General features: G+C 40.5%; 2 protein-coding genes and 1 long non-coding RNA gene across 3 annotated transcripts; 1 reads left to right on the forward strand and 2 right to left on the reverse strand.

The window, feature by feature from the left end:
* Positions 1 to 1,382: 1,382 nt before the first annotated feature.
* Positions 1,383 to 7,807, reverse strand: LOC119918592 (nudC domain-containing protein 3-like). Its single transcript, XM_038739366.1, is given in 7 exon segments — positions 1,383 to 1,581; positions 3,677 to 3,865; positions 3,958 to 4,037; positions 4,040 to 4,100; positions 4,186 to 4,318; positions 5,763 to 6,061; positions 7,445 to 7,807. Coding segments are annotated over 7 exon segments (1,071 nt in total). The 5' UTR covers positions 7,643 to 7,807; the 3' UTR covers positions 1,383 to 1,470.
* Positions 7,808 to 8,035: 228 nt separating this feature from the next.
* LOC119918593 (28S ribosomal protein S24, mitochondrial-like) lies at positions 8,036 to 12,045 on the forward strand. Its single transcript, XM_038739367.1, has 4 exons — positions 8,036 to 8,274; positions 9,199 to 9,276; positions 10,441 to 10,552; positions 11,560 to 12,045. The coding sequence occupies exons 1-4, from the start codon at positions 8,233 to 8,235 to the stop codon at positions 11,841 to 11,843; spliced, it is 516 nt and encodes a 171-aa protein (XP_038595295.1). The 5' UTR covers positions 8,036 to 8,232; the 3' UTR covers positions 11,844 to 12,045.
* Positions 12,046 to 15,959: 3,914 nt separating this feature from the next.
* LOC119918594 lies at positions 15,960 to 18,511 on the reverse strand. Its single transcript, XR_005447470.1, has 2 exons — positions 18,122 to 18,511; positions 15,960 to 18,025 (listed from the first exon to the last, which is right to left on the reverse strand). It is a non-coding gene; the product is annotated as an uncharacterized LOC119918594 (long non-coding RNA).
* Between the last annotated feature and the right edge of the window lie 1,446 nt (positions 18,512 to 19,957).

Below are 19,957 nucleotides of genomic sequence, written 5' to 3' on the forward strand. Positions count from 1 at the left end.
CACAAAACACAACCCAGCAGCGTATAAAAGAATTAAAATGATCTCCACCTTCTCCGACTGCAATATCAATGCACTGAACACATGGTGCTGGTTAGCTCACCTGCAAGAGCACATGCACCGTGTACAGGCTAAAATCCAGCAGTCCAGGTTCAATTCCAGCCTGTAGTCCTTTGAATCCTGCACAGAACATTGCCGAAGGTGCCTCCGAGAAACACCCTGAACTGACCCCCAAGCTTCTGCTCCTAATTACGGGTAAATGCAGAGGAAAACAAAAACAAATTCCACTCAGGGATAAATAATAATTTTACTTAGTAAAAGATCTGAGTACTCGCCCACGCTGGCATTAAGCGGAAGGAGTTCATTATCTCAAACTTTTACTTCCATGGTCAAGAATGAACTTTAATGTTTGATATTTCTTTTATTTATTAACAATTGAGGGTTTTTTTTTGGTTGTGAGGCAGATGAAGCTCAGACTGTCCTTTTTGATGTTGTTATATTGTCCATCTGCTAAGTTTTTATGATAGATGACAGAAGAACCCAAGAGCACAAGTTCGTGGCCTTGGACGACCAAAGGAGGAGTCCGAAGCTGCAAAAACCTTGAAGAGCAACGAAGAAGACTTCTCTTTGCCGAGGTCGTCAGTTTGAAGGTGACCGATTCACCCAGTAACAACAAGTGTGTTTCCATCCACCTGTTTTATGCGCATTTCATTTTGCTTAGGCTGAAGAGTTTGGTGATTGATAAAGGCAAAGCTGCAATGGAAACAGACTTAGTTAGTAGATGATGACTTAAACTTCCAGTTAGAGCTGGAAACACCAGAGCTGTGTGGAGCGATGAGGAGGCTGGAACCTTCCTCACATTAACAATGAAACTAACAGAAATGTCTGACGTCCATCGTGTTTCCACCGTTTGAAACATCGACGTATAAAGGAAATGGAACTCGCATGAATGAGAATTGCTCGCTGAGCTCCCGGGTTTTAGTCGCACCAGCTTTTGGTCAGTGAACAACACCTAATGGTCTCATAGTGGATGGAAACACATTCATTTGCATCTCCTTTTGCCTATTTGTGGGATATTTGGTTAAAATTTGCGCTACATTCGATGGAAACCTGGGTACTGAGAGCCGACTAAATGTTCAACATTTTAGGGGATTGGTGTGAGAATGAAAAATAAAAATAAACAGAATCACTCAGTAGGACAAACAAACTAGAGCACTGCAGAGTATATTAAATTAAGAGCATAAGAGTTTAACAACACATATTTATCATTTTAAACTGCCAAAACATCAAGAAATGTTTGATATTATGACTTATCCTCGTCACAATCTGGATTCCCACAAAATAATCTGCTCTTACAGTTAAAGACAACTTCCAACACCACAGCCGGCAGGTAAAAGCTGAATTTACTGTAACCAGTTCTGTAAGTAAACAAGGATTCAGTTCATTTTTGGCAGAGTTTTTTTAAGATGTGGCTCAGAACTGCACCGCGCTGGGCGGGATGTCAAACAAGGAGGGGTCGAACTGCTGCCCTTTGAACGGAGACCCTTCAGCATCCCAGCCCTTCTTCAGCATGTCGTGCACCTTCTGTGGAGAGACCCGGAGGAAGACGAGTTAAACAGGTACCGTTCACGCTAGTAAAGACAACAGTGCCATCTAGGCGTGAGTCCACTTGCTGTAATTGACCACCAGTGCAAATCATGCAACATAAATTAAAACAGGCTGCAGAATTTGCTATCAAATGTTAAATTATAAAAAAATATATCAGTGGATTGATAAATTTCCTTAAGTCAAGTTTTAAATCCTCCACCTCCTGCATGCAGCCTGTGAGAAAACCTTGATGATATCATTCCTTTTTAGCTCACTTTGGGATATTGCACAAGCGTTTGCATCACATTAATGTCCTGTCACGTCTGAATGAAGTGTGTGGAACATTTATTTAAAGTCACCACTGTCTGAATGACTAACCAGGAGACAGTCAGCTGATGTCTTCAATGTCACTTAAAGGAGGAACCCGGTTTCCCCAATCAGGACGGAGGATTAAAGTGAAAGTGAAACTTGAATTCCCCATGTAGGTTTTGTCAGCTTCTTGGCCGTGTATGTGCGTAACCAGCAAGGTTATTATTGTTAAATAACAAAAACATTTTCGTTAACTGGAATAGAATAAAAACGAGGCTTTACAAAAAAACTAAACTAACTAAATCCGTCTGTTAGCAAATCTAACTAAAATAAATTTAAATTGTAAAGTCTTCAGTCTGTTTTCCAATTTCTTAGCTATGCCAGTTTTTAGTCCACGCCCCTTGCCTGGCATCATGGCTGTGAAAGTTGGGAGAAAGCGGCAGGGTCCCAAAGACTTAGGCCACATCTACACTACTCCTTTTTTGTTTAAAAACAGAGTCCTAAAACGAATACGATCTCCGTCCACAGCAGCGTTTTAGCTGCGTATCAGAGTTGATCTCCCTCTATATTAAAACGCACATCCAGTTCAGGTACACATGGCATGCACGTACCGGTGTAAACATGAAGCAAATGGTCTAATCTCTAGTTACAGAAGATTTGGCGAAAGAATAAAGTTATGCAGACGAAGAATCGCACCACATACTTTTTTCATGGACCAATAACGAGCTGGGACTGTTAGGGAACGTAACACGGGAGTGTGGTAGCGGAAAACAGACTGGGAGTCGTTGCAAAGTAAATACGGCGGCATGCACAGTACAAGTGTCTGCTATAAGTGTTGTTTGCATGGTACAAAAGCATTGACTGTATATAAGAAGTGGTCGAAGTCATCGTGACGTCACACGTTGGTTTGTGGCCGTTTTGAAGCCTCGAGTTTGGCTGATAGGGCGCCGCCATCTTGAGTTTTTACAACCAGCGCCACCAGACGTGACCATATTTGGACGTGACGGTTGAGCTAACGGCCGTGTGTGGAGCTAGCTAGCTTGCTTAGCTAGGTGCATCTGTAATTCACCTTAACTGTCATTTTAACAGGGCTAATAAATTTTGTCTAGCGAACAACAGGCTTAAAACTAAATGTACTCATCAGGGAAAGTGAACAGCCGACTCCCAATAAGGGTACGAGTCACTCTAGCCTGATTGACAGGTCGCCATGGTAACGAGTTGTCAATCACAGATAATCCTGCCTTGAAGCGTGTGAGCGTCTGCATCGTCGTTTTTAAAGTCTTCCGTTTTTGCCCGTCTAAACTAAAACGCTACCCGGAATTTTAAAACGAAAACGGGGTCGCCAGCGTTTTCGGTCTTTGTTTTCGCCGTTTCAGTCTGGACGGGAAGTGCAAACGTAGCAAAAGGTCTCTGTTTTAAAACAAAAACGCAGTAGTGTGGACAGGGTCTAAAACTTAACACTGAAACTAATACATACTAAACTAAAACTAAGCACTTCCCTAAAATAAAAACTAACCTACACTAGAAAACATGCTTTAACAACTAATTAAAACTAAACTGAAGCTTTTTACAAGAACACATCGGGCATTTTGAAAGACAGCAGAAAAGTAATATGCTGAGCAGCTGCATGAAAGTACAGATCAGATGACAGAACGATGCATCCTTACTAAGACAAAGCAGTTAAATAACAGATCCATGTTTCCAAACTAAGGTCGGCTGTTGTTGTTGGTTTACTTGAGTAACCTGGTTCCTCGTAGTGTTATGAGCCGATTTGCATCCTCACCATTTCATGACTCTGTGGTTTGCCCTGCAGCTTCTGATGGTAGTCGAAGGTGAGTCTGTCCAGGACGGCGTGCTCCTCCTCGTCAACTGTTGCCATGGAGCGCTCGCGGTTAATTTGGTTTATGTCAATCTCCTGTTCTCCTTTCAGCACCGCGTTCCACCAAACCTCCGAGGCCTTACTGAGCGACAGCTGGAAATCAAACGCAGCGAGTTAAAATAAATTAAAAAAAGGCGTTGATTTAAAAGTTATTCATATGGAGAAAATCATATTTGTGCACTCACGACCACACAGCTTCCAGGCTCCAGACTCCACAGAGAGTTTTCCGTGTTGATCTTATGAGTGAATTCTCCCTCCATCAGTGTTTCTCTTCGGCCCCCTCCCTCACACACACTTGAATGCTGCTGGCCTGCAGACTAACTCTGACCTGAGGACCACAACAAGCATGAGACACAGCTGACATGAGAACAGAGCTCCCAAGATGTCAGGTGATGGGAGTGGACTGCGTTTACCTGTCGGCCTTTAACAACCGTCTTGGGCACAAACACGCGAATCTCCACGTCAGTGTAGTCCTGAGACCAGCTGTAGTTTTCCCTCACCGCCCCGTTGTAACAGTCGGGGTCGGACTGATTCTTGCCCTGATCCCTGAAACACAACACGCACACAGCCAGGCGCCAACATTATGTACAGATGATGGACTCGCCTGCAAACATCCAGCTTACATTCTAGTTCCCCAAGATGTGCTGTTGCTGTGATGTTAAGGCTGTAGCAGCAGGAGAGTTGTGAGTATCGCTGTCTGGAGCTGCTGTTAGCTTCATGTTAGCCTTACTGCAGCAACTGTAGCCACAATTTGCTAACCCACAACTTAGCTAATATTAGCAACGTTGCTTGCTGTTTCGTCGTTTGCTCTGTATCAAGTTTTTTTTTTTTCCTGGTACTGGATTTCTCCAGAATAACATACCCACGATGTGTCAAATGTTTCACGCCTCACTCATAACAGATTACAGGAACTTAAGTAAAATATCAAAGAAACTATTATCCAATTAGACAGTTTTAGGGCTGGACAATGAATCTACTCTCAAGCTCTCTAACAGACACAAACTTCGCGTTTTCCCCCCTGATTTTTGCCTTTTCAGCACAAATGTCGCTGCATATAAAGAGAACAAGTTGCTGGTTGTCGTCCAGGTTTGTTTTGGTACAAGTACACGTTGGCGTTCTTGCGGGATTGGCGGGTAGTCTACCTCCACAGCTCCAGTGTTTACTGACCTGTGGTTCAGCGTGTTGTGCGGTGTTTTTACTCACTCGACAGGTTTAGCGCAGTGCTGGGCGATATTGCCAAAAGAGTTGACACACTAAAATATTTCATATCATTCGGCATCAATAATTATCTGGATAAATGTCAATCTGTTATTTGTTTATGTTTTAAAGGCTGATTTTTGCTCCTGAGTGAAAGTTGAAGAAACCAGATGGTTAATTCTGGTTTTAAACTTTTCTTTATGGTCAGAACAAACACTTGATGCCAAACAAGTGGATCACTCAACAAATCTGAGGAAGAACATGCAAAACAATTATAATAAATCTTTTGTTTGAAGTTGATGGAAACAATCTTAATGTGTGGTTTGTCCAGTGTCTAAAGGTTTCATTTCCTTATCGTTTAATCCGCCAATATTTTTCTCGATAAATGGTTTAGTCCATAAAATCATGGAAAATGGTTAAAAATGCCCACGACAATTTACGTACATTCATTAAGTTTTGTCAAACCAACAGTCCGAATCCCAAAGATGTTCAGTTTAAAATCACATAAGACAAAGAAAACCAGCAAATCATCACGACTGAGAAGCTGAAACTGGAGAATCTTTCGGCATTGTTGCTTGACATTGTTTATTAATCGTTACTGGAGGTAAACGTGAGAATTAATGGTGTTATTGATTTAAGGAGATGTCGCTGAACCCTATACTATCCCAAATCCTAGTTACTATTAGTGTCGTTATTCACACTCATGTCCCATCTCTACGCTCACCTGTGTGGAGCTAATACATCAAGATTGTACTAATATGTAACGTCATTTTCAATAGACAATAAAACTCACTTTTCTGCTGAGCTTGTGCCGGCTGCAGCTGCCTGGCCTCCCTGAGCTGACTGGCCCGGGCCGCCGCCGCCGCCGCCACTACTGCTGCTGTCGGGCTGAGGGCTGATGGTCGCCTCCGAGGGAGAGCTCGCAGTCTGTGCCGCCTCTGTGCTGCACTCTTCTGCCCCCTCTGGAGGCTCGGCGGCGATCTCCAGCTCCTGGACTGCCGGGGGAACACACCGACTCTCCTCTCTCTTTTGCAGCTCGCTCAGCTGTCTCTCCCTGTCGTGATCTGCCACCTTCTCAAACAGCTTAAATGTCTGAAGAGAGAGAAAAAAAACAGATTATCCCAGATCAAGGCAGGAATTTTACTAAAACTCATGTCCTTTTTCCCCCCAGAGAGAGCAGGAACTTAACAGATTATCTGCTGCTGTTCAGTTATTGACTCTCTGCTCACTGTAGCACAGGATCTGACCTCACCTGGAGGAGCACATATAGAGTAACTTCACACTGAACCTCTTGTTTTTGCTGACCTCCAGTAGTTTCACTTGTCACCTTGCTGCAGTGATGTACATGTGTACTCTAGGACCTTGGACGTCACTTTTGGGTGTGGTTACAGGTGCAACAAATGCGAGGAAAAGGTACGAGGACTGAAGAAGCGAGGAAACATTTTAAAAGACGTGAGTTGTCCGTTCCCGTTCAGTTCCTGATGACGGCGGCACAGCTGGACCGGCTGTCAGTCTGCAGGTGTTAACGGCTCAGTCTGCCTTGCAGTGAATGTGAAATTTCTCCACATGTTTATCTTAAGTAAACAGTTTGACAAGCATCTGCATTTCCATTAAAAACCTGTTTTTGTATTGTGAACAGATCCGTCAAATCACGAGTTACTTCTCCGAAGCTGACAGCACATCAGCGTTGTTTTTATTCTGTTTGTTATATTCATTATGTAATTTTCCAAGTGAAAGATGTTTTAGGGAAAGTGGACGTAATATAAATGCATCCCACTTCAAACTTTCTGCCTGATGCAGAGGGACATTCATAAAAATAAAATCTAAATGTGGTCGTGAGATTACATGAGAGTTGAATCTGTAATTTGTCCCGGTGTAAACCTGCAGTCCGATCAGTTGATTTCCTATAAAAGGCTGCGCTGTCTGAGAAAAGACTCGCAGGATAGTCTCCTGTATCCTCTCGCTCCTTTGAACAGAAATAAGGGAAGTTAGACATCCTTCATCGCTGCTTGTGTTACAATAAATGTGCCTTCAGAATCACTGGCACTGGTTTCAGGTATATCACTTCCAAGCCTGCAAATGCATTAAGTGAAGCTATTTCTCTTTTCACACAACGACACACACAAAACATTGAAAAACAAATAACGTAAAATGTTTTGCAGATTTTGTTGATTCAACTGTGCAGTCATTTTGGAGTTTTCCTGTTATACAGTGTCTAACCTTATTGTTGTAACCGGGGTGGACAGAATAATAGAAACACCTCTCTATCTATCTATTTGTAAATATCACAATAAACTTTGAGTGTTAAACGACCACAAAAACGTGTCTAATAAGCCGGTAGCCTTAGTAAGATTTTAATGTTTACTGGCAAACAATATCAGTACAGGTGCACAGACTGTAACTTAACTTAAGAAGTCGCTTTTTTTACCGCGTTGCCATGTTATTGAAAATAATTAACATGTTGACAGACTTCACCTTCAGCACCATCTTCTCCGCCACACCGGGGGGGAAGCCCATCTTGTCGTTGGGACTTGACAGCAGGCGATAAAAGTCCGTCTTGCGGTACAAAAACCCAAAATAGACCTGCAGAAAGTCCTGAATGTTCCCAACGTGCTGCAGGATGCCCAGCAGCGCGTTGTCGTACATCTCCGTCATCTCCAGCGGCGACGCCATCGCGGCCTCTAACGTTTCTCCGTGTTCACCGACCTTTAAAGCAGCCGACAACCCGCGAGCCTGCACAAACAGCCTCTGTCAACAGATATAAAGTTGTAAATAAGTGGGGCTCGATGGGGAACAATTCTTCACGCCTGTGTTCCTCCTTCCAGAACAATAATAAAGCGTCCGGTCCCCCGTTTTTCAAAATAAGAGCACAATAAGACGAATGCGGAAGATTGCACAAAATTAACGGGCGCAAATAAACAAACACATGATTACAAAGATACAATAATGAGTTATGTATATTTAAACAGCACTAATACTTACTAAAATCAATATATTCTAAGCTACCATTTCTATCAACTATTTTATTTTATTGCATCCGGTTAGTCCAGGTTAACGGTCGTCCGGTGGAAACAGATGCCGGAGTGTCGCATAAACAGTACCCGAGCACGCGTTCAATTTCCCGGAGAAATAACATTATTTAACATTTTGACTCGAGTTAAAATCATTGCAGTGTTACGGTTTTGATTATAAATTAAAATTATAACGATACTGGATTAAAAAGGAATAATTTAAGCTCCCAGCAGTGTGTTATTCATAACAACATGGCGGCGTCCTTGAGCAGCACAGGCAGCGTGAGGCTGCTGGTGAGTAAATTAATATATTATCGTCAGATAAACTCGTCTTACAATGGTATATAATTTTGTTTTCTGAGTTTGACAGCGTGTCTGTTTAGAAGAAAACAGTTTATCCTACCGGTAGCTACAGTGTCATGTTATTAACGTTAATAGTGTCTCCTTTTCAACACCATCTAACAGATCAATACTTCTTTTATCAGCTGCGTCACACATATTGAATTTCTGAGCAGTTAGTTTGATAACTAACTAACACTGTATCTGTATCTCTGATTTTGGGACAATATGGATTTTATGAACTATAAATAAAAACATGTAAAAATACAGAAAGTGTTTTTCATTACCAAAATGTTTTTATCTACTTTTTTATGTATTCAAATATTTTATCTGCATTTATTTATTATACTTGTGTCACTCTTTAACACCACAAAATGACACAAATGACAACATATAGTGTGTTAAGTGTACAGTATTGACATTGGCGTAAATAAGGGTGGACCACCAGTTTGGCCTCAAGAAGACTTGAGATGAACAAATGTGGTAATTAGTTTGTGGCAATTTAATATATTGAATCTGTAAATAGGACAAAGCCAAATTGTAGAGGGGTTCTCTGTTAAATGTTTGAAGTTACATTGTGCACACATGTGTGCATTTTACTAAATAAACGTGTGCTTAATCACCCACAAAGTGATACAGTAGGTATTAAATATGGGCCCACATCTCATTTTGCACCTTATTGGGTTAATTGGACTCTGGACATAACTTTACACCAATTGCTCATAAGAGTATCCAGTTATCCAATACAGCAACAGCCCTGTCATAATTTCTACGAAGATTATTAATCAGTTTTTGTTGATGGTGATGAAATGGTTATTTATGTTAAAGCCCTCTGTCCTCAGCACTAGTCGTAATAACCTCACGGTGTTCTCTCTGCAGAAAGCCTTGGCTTGGTCCGGCTCATTGTGCAGCTCCTCTGGAAGCAGAGCCCTCCACGTCACTGCAGCGTGCTGCAAGGTAAATACCGCGCTCCAGACATCATCACAGTGAACCATCTGGCTGTTGTAATGTGTTTCCTTTTAAGACTGCTGTATAAAGTAACTTAAAAGGATAGGCTGTCTTAAAAGTCAGATGCCCGTATGAACATTAATAACCCTGTCCTGCTGTGTTTTCAGTGCCAGAGATGGGGGGGATAAAATCCAAGCGCCTCATCCTGTGCAAAAATACATTCTCAAGTTTAGCTCAGGCGAAAATAGGAAGCTTTATCAGACTGAGTTTGATAATTCAAGTTGGTATCTCCCAGAGTTACAGAATATTTGGGATGAATGAATGACATTTTTTATAATGTGTCATGCATATAACTGTGCCCAGCTTGGATTACAAGTCAAAATAAATTCAGGAGCAGCGGGCAAAGGTCCAAACTCCAGATCGTCAATATCAACAATGAAATCCATAAATCACTTTACAAAAACAGTATACAGTACTGGAAAAATCAGAATAAACACTAAATTAATTAATCTGTCTTGCCTTAACACAATTAAAATGTTTAATTTGGCGGCCACTAGGGATGAACAATTTATCGAAATCTTATAGAAATCGCAGTGTAGCCTACTGCGATGTTCAAATCGCATGAGGTGCAATATTTGTTAAAGGTGATATGTGTGTCAAAATACCATTTTAAATTAAATATTGTCGTGCTGCTGAGATGTCCCTGCCTACGAATCATATTCTACACACTTATTATTATTATTATTATTATTATTATTACTTAAGCAAACATCTTTGTTTGGTGCAGATCTTCTCAACAATCTCACCACAACCATTTATGTTTTTGGATGAGAAAATGACGTAGATATAATAATTCCCTCCAATATCGCAATTTGAGTCAGTATTTTTTTCTAAATCGTTCAGCCCTATTTTCCAAATGTGTTTGTGTTTTGAAGCTGTATGTTAGAAGTGAAAAGTCTCCGCCCTCTCCTGATTTGGATTAAAGCAAGTACAGACTGAAGTTTGGGTTTTTTGCACGAGGGCAGATTTAAACACGAGTGAGCTCTCCTGCTTTCGAAGTTAGGCTCATTGTCTACTTATCAGTTTTCTTTACGAGAGACTTTCTAAACAAAGACCTCAAAGATAATTATTTCTTGACGTTCATTCTTTCTTTCTCTCTTTTTAATTTTCCAGAATCGGGCAGCTCGTGCTCGAGTGGGGAAAGGAGACAGACCTTTGACCTATGAGGAAGCACTTCCACCTCATCACATTGGCCACCGCAAAGGATGGCTGTCGCAGCATACGAGTGAGTGTGACCGAGCGCGTTAAAGCACAACTCGGCAGCTTCGATACGCCCCGCGTTACATATTTCACCCCGACTTTCTGAGGTTTGTAACAGGGTGGTGTTGTCGGAAATAGATTACAGATGTGGCGCACTTACTGCAAATGACGATCCCAACATTTTGATCACAGCTTCTTCTTTTTAAGGGTTGTGTAACCGGGCGAATCATTCTCGTCGTTTGACCGCTCACTAAAAAGTGTTTTTGCATCAACTTTTAAGGCTTCATTTGCTTCCACTGCTGCAGAATAACTTGAAGTTGTTAACTCATTAATTGATGCATTAAAAATCTATGAAATTTACATTATTTCTCAGTTTTGCTGACCTAAACTTTGTCTTGAATGAAGCCTTGAAACACATTTCTACACTAAACACCTTGGAACAGCCTCGTAATGCACCCTCAGAAGCTTTATTTGTACAATATTATATATATTTTATATTATTAATGAAGGAAGACAGAGCAGCTGGTCATCGGTTGATCCTACAGTGAAATAATTGATAAAACTCTTTAATTGTTCATTTTAAATCTGAAAATGTCTGTTTTGGTGACGTAAACATTTTTAACTTGGGCAGTTTGCTGCTTACTTTTATTTTTAAAAGTAAAAGTTAATTTAAGGTTTTTCCACTGGACTTGAGCTACTTACATTTACATACAAACTACAAAAATAGGGATTTCTAAAACTTTTTACTAGTAGTGGATACGCCGGCTTGTTTGCTCACATGAGTTCGACTGAATCAAAACAAACGCACTTCTACTTTAATGATCGTGCAGCTTATGAGTGCACCTTCCGGGTACTCTCTGTACTCAAGGTGCACGGATCAGTGAGCACGTACTCATGCACTTAAAACAGTTAAGTGTAAAGATTGACATTCAGTAACTTTATGAATCCTTTCACCTTGGATGAGAACGTCAACGTTAGAGGCTGATAGTACTGTACGTCTCTGGACTACTCTCTGCTTCCTGTTTCTGCCAGGTAACCTCAAAGGAGAAGAGGGAGCAGCTGAACGCACCATAGAGGACGTGTTCATAAGGCGCTTCATGTTCGGGACCTTCCACAGCTGCCTGGCCAATGAGATTGTGATCAAAAGGCGCGGCAACATGCTCGTAGTGTGTGCTTTAATGTTGCAGAAATTACCACCGCAGAAGTTTTACTTTTTAATAGGCTATTCAGAGTCGTTGCTGTCGCACTTCTACAAATGCCCTGTGAAGTTAGAGATTCAGACCCTGCAGGACAAAGCTGTGTACAAGTACCTCTGATGGAAATGTGCGGCGCTGATGCTGAATGTTTCGTCTAGAGAAAGGATACCACAATTTGGATTTTTGTTCTTGTATGAAACACTGACTTCAGGTCACAGTGATGACGTCTTCTGTTTTAAATGTTCACAAAATGGATTCAAATGTTTTCAGTCGCAGTGCGTTTGTGAAATGAACTCTCAAAATTAAAAATAATACAATTGTGTGTGTGTGTGTGTGGTTTCAACCGACTCTGATTTGAAGATGTCCGTCTTTTATCATCTTGGTTTTTAGGTCAGTGGAAAGGTTAAAGTTTGTGTAATCATTTTAAAGAAATCTAAAAATTCAATTCAGTAAATCAGGAAATTCAGTTTAATAAAGAAGGTTTAAATAGGTCTGATCTAAATCACCATGGAAATGAACCAGTGCCTGGTACATAGTTTGCAATGCCCGCACCTAGATCCTCCTCAGGCTGGACGAGCGTTATCGTCAGTCTGCCAGACTGAAACACTTCCTGAGGTTTCCTTGTTACTTCTGAGCTGTGAACATGACTCTATTTGCAGAAGATGACATGTGCTGAAGTTATTGCATTAGTGTGTAAAGCATCTGCACAGTAGTCCAGTCAACGTGTTTTTAAATGCACTGAAGTCGAGGCTAATCAAAGCGCCCCAGTAGCTCAATAGTTACAGTGAAAACTCAATCTGACCTTACGTCATGTTTTATATACAGTAAAAACTCGGTCAATAGCCCCAGCATTTATTTGCTTCAGTCACTGAACTCGCTGTGCCTGTATCTGGGACAGGCCTTTAAATCCTTTCACACAAAACTCTTTTTCAGCAAAGATGGAAAATATGCGGCTAATTCTTTATTTCAACCAATATGAATATTACTATAATAATAAATCAATTATGGATCATTTATTTGATCTGGCTCTGAGAGACTAGTGTAAGGTAAGGCAAGGCAAGTTTTCAGTAAAAGTAAAAGTAAGTAAAAGTTACAGTGCAGTGTAAATTATCAGTAAAAAGAAAAGTCTTCAGTCTTAATTTAATAAAGAACTGATAGTTTCAGCAGACCTGCAGTTATCTGGGAGTTTGTTCCAGATATACGGAAGCAGAAGATCAGAAATGTATTTTGACCCTAAACCATTTAGTGCTTTATAAACTAACAGCAGGATTTTGAAATCAATTCTTTGACATACAAGAAGCCAATGTAAAGACCTCAGAACTGGAGTGATGTGATCCACTTTTTTGGTCTTAGTGAGGACTCGAGCAGCAGCGTTCTGAATCAGCTGCAGCTGTCTGATGGATTTCTTAGGGAGCCTGTTGCAGTGTGTTGCACTGTTACAGTAGTTGAGTCGACTGAAGATAAATGCATGGATAAGTTTTTCCAGGTCCTGCTGAGAAATAAGTCCTTTAATCCTTGATATATTGTTCAGGTGATAGTAGGCTGACTTTGTAATTGTCTTAATGTGGCTCCTCAAATTCAGGTCTGAGTCCATGACTACACCAAGATTTCTGGATTGATTTGTGGTTCTTAACATTACTGATTGAAGTCGAGCACTGACTTTCAATCGTTCCTCCCTGGCTCCAAAAACAATAACTTCAGTTTTATCCTTGCTTAATTGAAGAAAATTCTGGCACATCCAAGCGTTGACCTGCTCAATACAGTTACTCAGCGCCTGTATGGGATCATAGTCCCCTGGTGAAATGGTTATGTAAATCTGTGTGTCATCTGCATAATTATGGTAACATTTTGTTGTTTTTCATAATCTGAGCCAGTGGAAGCATGTAAATGTTAAACAAAAGAGGTCCCAGAATGGAGCCTTGGGGAACTCCACGTTATTTTTGTCAGCTCAGATGTGTGATTACCTATAGACACAAAGTAGTCCCTGTCCTTTAAGTAGGATTCAAACCAGTTTGGTACTGTGCCAGAAAGGCCAACCCAGTTTTCAAGTCTGTCTAGTAATATGTTGTGGTCAACCGTGTCGAATGCAGCACTGAGATCCAAGAATACTAAGACTGAAATTTTGTCACTGTCAGTGTTTAAATGTCATTGAAGACCTTAACAAGAGCCGTCTCAGTGCTGTGGTGTGGTCAAAAACCTGACTGGAAGACATCAAAACAGTTATTTAGTGCCAAGAAAGCACTAAGCTGTTGAAAAACAGCCTTTTCAATGATTTTACTTAAAAATGGGAGATTTGATATGGGCCTATAATTGCTCATTAGTGACCTGTCTAGATTGCTCTGTGGCTTAATGACTGCAGTTTTCAGGGCCTGTGGGAAAAACCCAAGAGACATGTTGACAATTTTCAGTAAATCTGAGGCCATGCATTTAGAAACTTTTTAGAAAGAAGTTAGAAGGATAGAAGTTCAGAGGCTACAGACAGAGGAGGGTTGGTTATCCTGTCGACAGCAGCAAACAGGGCACGTTCATTATTAGTGTTTTTGGTGATGTCAGAAGAAGGACCGCCTTGCATTTATCAGCTCTAAATTATAAATGCAAAGTCTCTCTTTATAGATGTCATAATGAACCTGGAGATTTGTTTTCCGCCACCTGAGTTCAGCTTTTCGACACTCTCTTTTTTGAGTTCTAACCAGCGTGGTATTTCTCCATGGAGATCTTCTATTACCAGAGACCACCTTCACCTTGGCTGGTGCAATGGCATCAATAACATTTGTAATTTTAGAACTGAAATTATCTACAAGCTCATTGACTGAGACCCGTGAGAGTGCGGGTGTTGAAGAGAAAGCGTCAATACATTTTTCACTGGTGTTTTCAGTGATATGCCGTTTTGTGATTACCGCTGATTGTGTGCACGCAGAGAGCAACATCAGTCACCACAACCTTGGAAATGTTCAGACCCTTGGAGATGACAGAGTCCAAAGTGTGCCCGTTATTGTGTTTCGGCCTCGTCACATGTTGGTTCAGTCCATAATTATCAAGAACACAACACAGTTCTTTAGTCGCTCTGTCCTGGGGGTCGTCAACATGGATGTTAAAATCACCAACAATAACCCCACAGTCAAAGTCAACAGAGATTATAGACAGCAGTTCAAAGTCATCAAAAAAGTTTGCACAGTATTTAGGGGGCCTGTAGATATTTGGAAAAATAGCTTGAGAAGAGTAATTCAGCTGAAGAGCCACATATTCAAAAGAAGCAAAAGACATCTTTTTGCATTGGAGGGATTCATTAAACAAAATGGCAACTCCACCTCCTCTCTTGTGCACTCTAGCTTCACTCATAAAACTGAAGTTGGGAGGGGTAGACTCGATAAGGACAGCTGCACTGTTATCTTGGTCCAACCAAATTTCAGTTAAAAACATGCAACGATACTGACAAAAGTTTCAACATCTATATATTTGTATTTGCGATCTAAGCAGCTTCGCTCAAGCAGGCGACCTGGTGGGCTTTAAGAGGTTTTATACATCTGAAGACCTTCTCTAAAAACCAGACTTATAATTGAGACCTGTGTTTATTTGATCAAATGTGTAGGCACACTAGGCCAATAAATGGGGCAGGCGTCTAATGGAGACTCTTTTACAGTATATTATGTCATAAACCCATATTTTATCACCTGTGTCTTTATCACCGATGGAGGTTTAAATTCCAAAAACACAGTTTATTCTCTTGTAGCAGCCAGGCTGAAGATATTTAAACAGCATTTCCACCACACGGAGGCCGTTACATCACTTGTACAAACTAGTTTTCTTGCTATGAAATAATTCACCTTGTTGGAGTCCTTTACAATACTTAAGTTGTTTAAATATCAGGTTTTATCTTGTACATTAACTTTCAACCCTCATGAGAAAAGGAAAATAACACCATTTTAAACCACCATGTTTATAAACATTTAATACACGTGTGTAATTCACTATAATGTAGCTGTAAGCAGAGTAAGTGTTTATTAATGTATTTGTCAATAACTAACTCCTTCTGTGAGGTATCCATACGTGTTGGCTGGTGTGTGAACAGATAATGAATGATAATACAGTAGAATACAGTTGTATAATAATATAACGTATGAAGTTAATGTCACTTAAAATGCGTAGAACTCCATATTATACTGCTGATAAATGCTAAATGTGCTCTGTTGTGTGACACCTCCTAGAAATATCCACGTGACAAGCGCATTGAAAAGCTTCGTTTGACTTTTTTTAAATTTTTATTAATTTCCTCACAGTGCAAATACATTCACGTTTAAAGGCACACGAGCCTCGTCAGTGCAAATACAAGGCATACAGGATTAAAGCGTTCATTTCAAATGTTGCCATGTAAAAATTTCCCTCACAATTAGAAAACACCAACACATCTTAAAAGAACACAGCCCTTCTTCCATCTTCACAAATGTCATCATTAATACACAGTTTCAAATCTTGTAATTACCAAACGTCAGGATTAGAATTTAAAAAAAGCCAGTCCAGGCACAGAGTTGGAGCAATACTTTAACTTTTTATCTTAACTTTCATTTCATTTGAGATAAAAGTGTGAGCTTGAATTCAAAAATATTAAAAAGAACAGAGCCGTATGCTATATAGGTTCACCTTAAAGCAACCGTTTGACATTTTGGGAAATTTTTCTGAGTGTAAGATGAGAAGATTGATACTAATCATGTTAAATATGTAAAAAGAGCCAGCAGCTGGTTTTCTGTCACGCACCCCTTTAAAATGCTGAAAAAAATTCAAGCCCACTGACTCCAGCAAAACAAAAACATTTTGCTAGGAGAGCTGACAGAGTGGATTTTGTTTACTTTGAACAGCACCAGGCCAGCTGTTTCCCCCCCTTTTCCAACTATTATTTCGTGCTAAGCTAAGCTAACAGACTGCTGGTGATGGCTTTTTTAATGGAAGCGACAGACATGAGATTGGTAACAGTCTTATCATCTAAAAGCAAAGAAGCATATTTACTAAAATGTCAAACTATTCCTTTAGAGATGATAAACCTTTGGTTGTGTAACTATTATTCTCCACATCTGACACATACTGGCAACATTTTGTGTTTCTGTGACTGGTAAATTGTTCAGATGGCATTTTTTACCTTCAACATTGTGAAGAACAGAAGTCTATAGTGCAGTTTTTATGCAGAGACACGTGACAGAGTGGTAGAGTAACTCCAATCTGCACAATACGAACTGTTTATCTTAAAAGAAAATAAAGTATGAGATATTTGAGCACAGCTCAGAAGAAAATTTATATTTTTCACAGCAGACATTTTGACTTGTCATAGTAGGAAGACCACAGGTGATATTAAAGTAAAAGTTTGACATTTTGGGAAATTTGATTTCTGGTTGAGGGTCCATACGAAAACGTGTAGAAGTACAAAAGTGTAAAAATGCTTTTTCCCCCCAAAATACGGCAATGTGTCACTTACAAACTTTGGCTTTTGTACAGATTAAAACAACAAGATGTCGCGTGTTAATTACTGAGCTGCTGGTAGTCACATTTTGTTACTGCAACAAAGAGCCAGGCTAGCTGTTTCCCCCCGCTTTCAGTCCTTGTGCTAAGCTAAGCTAAACTAACCAGCTGCTGGCTGCAGCTTCATATTTAATAGACAGACGAGAGTGGTAACGATCTTCTCATCTAGCTTGAAAGGGAATAATTTATTTACCCTTAAGCTTAAATAAGCACTTCAAGGGCTAATTGCAGTGTTATTAATTAAGAATTAACAGAATCATTTGTGCCAATTTAGGCTAATCAGCAGACATGAGAGGAATCAACACTCAGCAGTAAAGCGAATTAGCGTATTTCCCAAAATGTGGAACTTCTCCTTTTAACAAAGCCTCTGTTGTATTTGAGCGTCCCAGGCAGCCAGCATGCACAAAACCGGGCCCCTGAAACTGGAGCAGCTAAATATAACTCAGCCATCATTCATTATTCACCCTGTGCTTTTTCGACTGTGACATGTCAAAACTTCACAGTAGGAAACATTGTTTGTTTAGAAAAGGCCTCTCCAACTATCATACTTGTGGTAAAAGTTGCCTTTCTGTTATATAACCAGCCCCACCTTCCAATGTGAGTATGAAGAGGTCCATGTGTGGCAGCTTCGTGGAGCCTCTTCTTCACTTGATGTCACGGCAGCTGTCGCCCGCACAGGACTGGAGCTTTATGAGCCGCTGGTTCATCGCCTGCAGGACGGCCGGATCCACCGTCTTCACGATGTTCTCCAGCTGGTGGGGGTCCGACGTCAGGTTGTACACTTCTACAAATGACTGGGGGACACAACGGAGGACAGACGCTGAGCTCCACATCTGTTTTTACTGACATACATGCGTGTCACCAATACATCAAACGCAGTGCTGCTGTACCTCGCTGTCTGCAAACTCGCAGTACTGCAGGTTCTGTTCACCGTCCAGGGTCCTGACGCAGGCGTAGGTGTTGTTGTAGGCGTCTTCACACACGCAGTCTGGAAAACATTGCTGGAGGAAATGAAATGTTGAGTTAGTGCATTAGATTAAAGCCACCTTGTGGAGTTTGACCCTAATTCTTGTCCGAAACAGAATTTAATGAAAGACTTTCCCGAATACCGAACACGTTTTTTTTTACATTTTGCCTTTTTTTACCATTGCATAAATTAAATATTCAAAATGTGCTTTGTACTCAGTGTTTCCTAAAGGATTTGGGGAGACTATAGCGGTTAAAGTAAATTACATGTGTCCATTTACTGTTAATGGACACATGTAATATGTTTTATACTTTCTGTGAATATAATCCAATTAATCTTATTTCCATCCTGTACAGACGCCTTATTTTGAAAACCGGACGTTGTCACATGTGTTTCCTCCTCGCGCTAAATTCATCCGGTCCGACCCGGTTTGATATAATGTTGTATGTGGTTCTCGTACGGCGTAACATGAAGACTTCACAGCCTCTCTTCAGGGAGGACTCTCATACTGCAACACTTGTCTTTGTAAAGAGACAAACTGACAGGATAAAGTCTCTAACCTGCCTGTCAGCTCGCTCTGGTCCGTTTCAGTGGATTTACCATAAAGGCTAGAATACGTGTGCACTCCAAATGTAGGTGCCTTCTCGGACGCGTGACATAAACGGGTCAGACCGTTTGTTGCCTTTTCTAAAGAAGTCAGCCACAGATGGCGTGGATGTACTCGGAGACAGTTCAGCAGAACAGAGTCTGCAAACGGTGATTTTTGCATCTTTCTCAGATACTTTAAAATGCTTCCACACTGCCGACATGTCAACGTAATTGTTCTTTAAAATTTAAATCAGTCTTTTAACGTATTCGGTTGAACACCGGAAGTGCTTTTTTTGCTATTTTTGGCAGATTAATTTCGGTGGCCGAACATTCGGTGCATCCCTACTACAGGGCTGAGTACGGTTAAGTTTTTCTTCACTGTTTGTGCTACAATCTTGGGAAAATAAATCAAACAATCTGGATTTAAGGTGACAATCGTAAAAACAAGGAAAACAAATATCGTACGAGGTTTGAGAGACGGGACATTAAAAAAAGGAAACCAAAATTATGGGTCAACAATTTTCTAATTGACTCTTTTTTTTAAATGTCTTTAAATGCCATATTTAATTATTTTTTGTAAAGCACTTTGAGTTGAATTGAAATGCGGTTGCCTTACAGAGGCAATGTTTTATTGAGAAGATTGCCATTTTGTGTGCATGTTGTGTACCGTCATGTGCACGAGGACACAGGTGACACCACACGCCTCCCTGCCTACTGCAGGAATGCAAGCCATATACTGAAGAAATGCATTTCCTTCTTCCTAACACATTCTGTAAAGCAGATGTTTTGAATGTTTCGAAACATCAGTGGTGGAATTTTATTTCTATTTTATGCAGCTGAATACTTCTACTGTACTTTATCTCAGGGACAAATACTTCCCTTTTTACTCCATTACATTTGTCTGACAGCTTCAGTTACTTTCCAGATTACAATATTTAATGTACTGACTGTCCAGTGAAAACCACGCATCTCCAAATAGGGTGATTTTGAATGTGAGTGTTTCTGATAAACTGAAGGATGAAGTGTTCATTTACAGGTTGAGAAAATCCTCCTGCTTCTTTAAGAAGTTAGCAAATTGCGACCAACTAATACCCTTCTCTCCAGCGTGCAGGAAAACACCAAAGGCCTCTTTGAAACCAGTGTTTAGTTTTATCTGTTCAGGGCTGATGTA

This window comes from Micropterus salmoides, unplaced genomic scaffold (assembly GCF_014851395.1).
Source record: "Micropterus salmoides isolate LMB-PRFRI ecotype aquatic unplaced genomic scaffold, ASM1485139v1 Ms_hic_scaffold_2302, whole genome shotgun sequence".
NCBI lineage: Eukaryota > Metazoa > Chordata > Actinopteri > Centrarchiformes > Centrarchidae > Micropterus > Micropterus salmoides.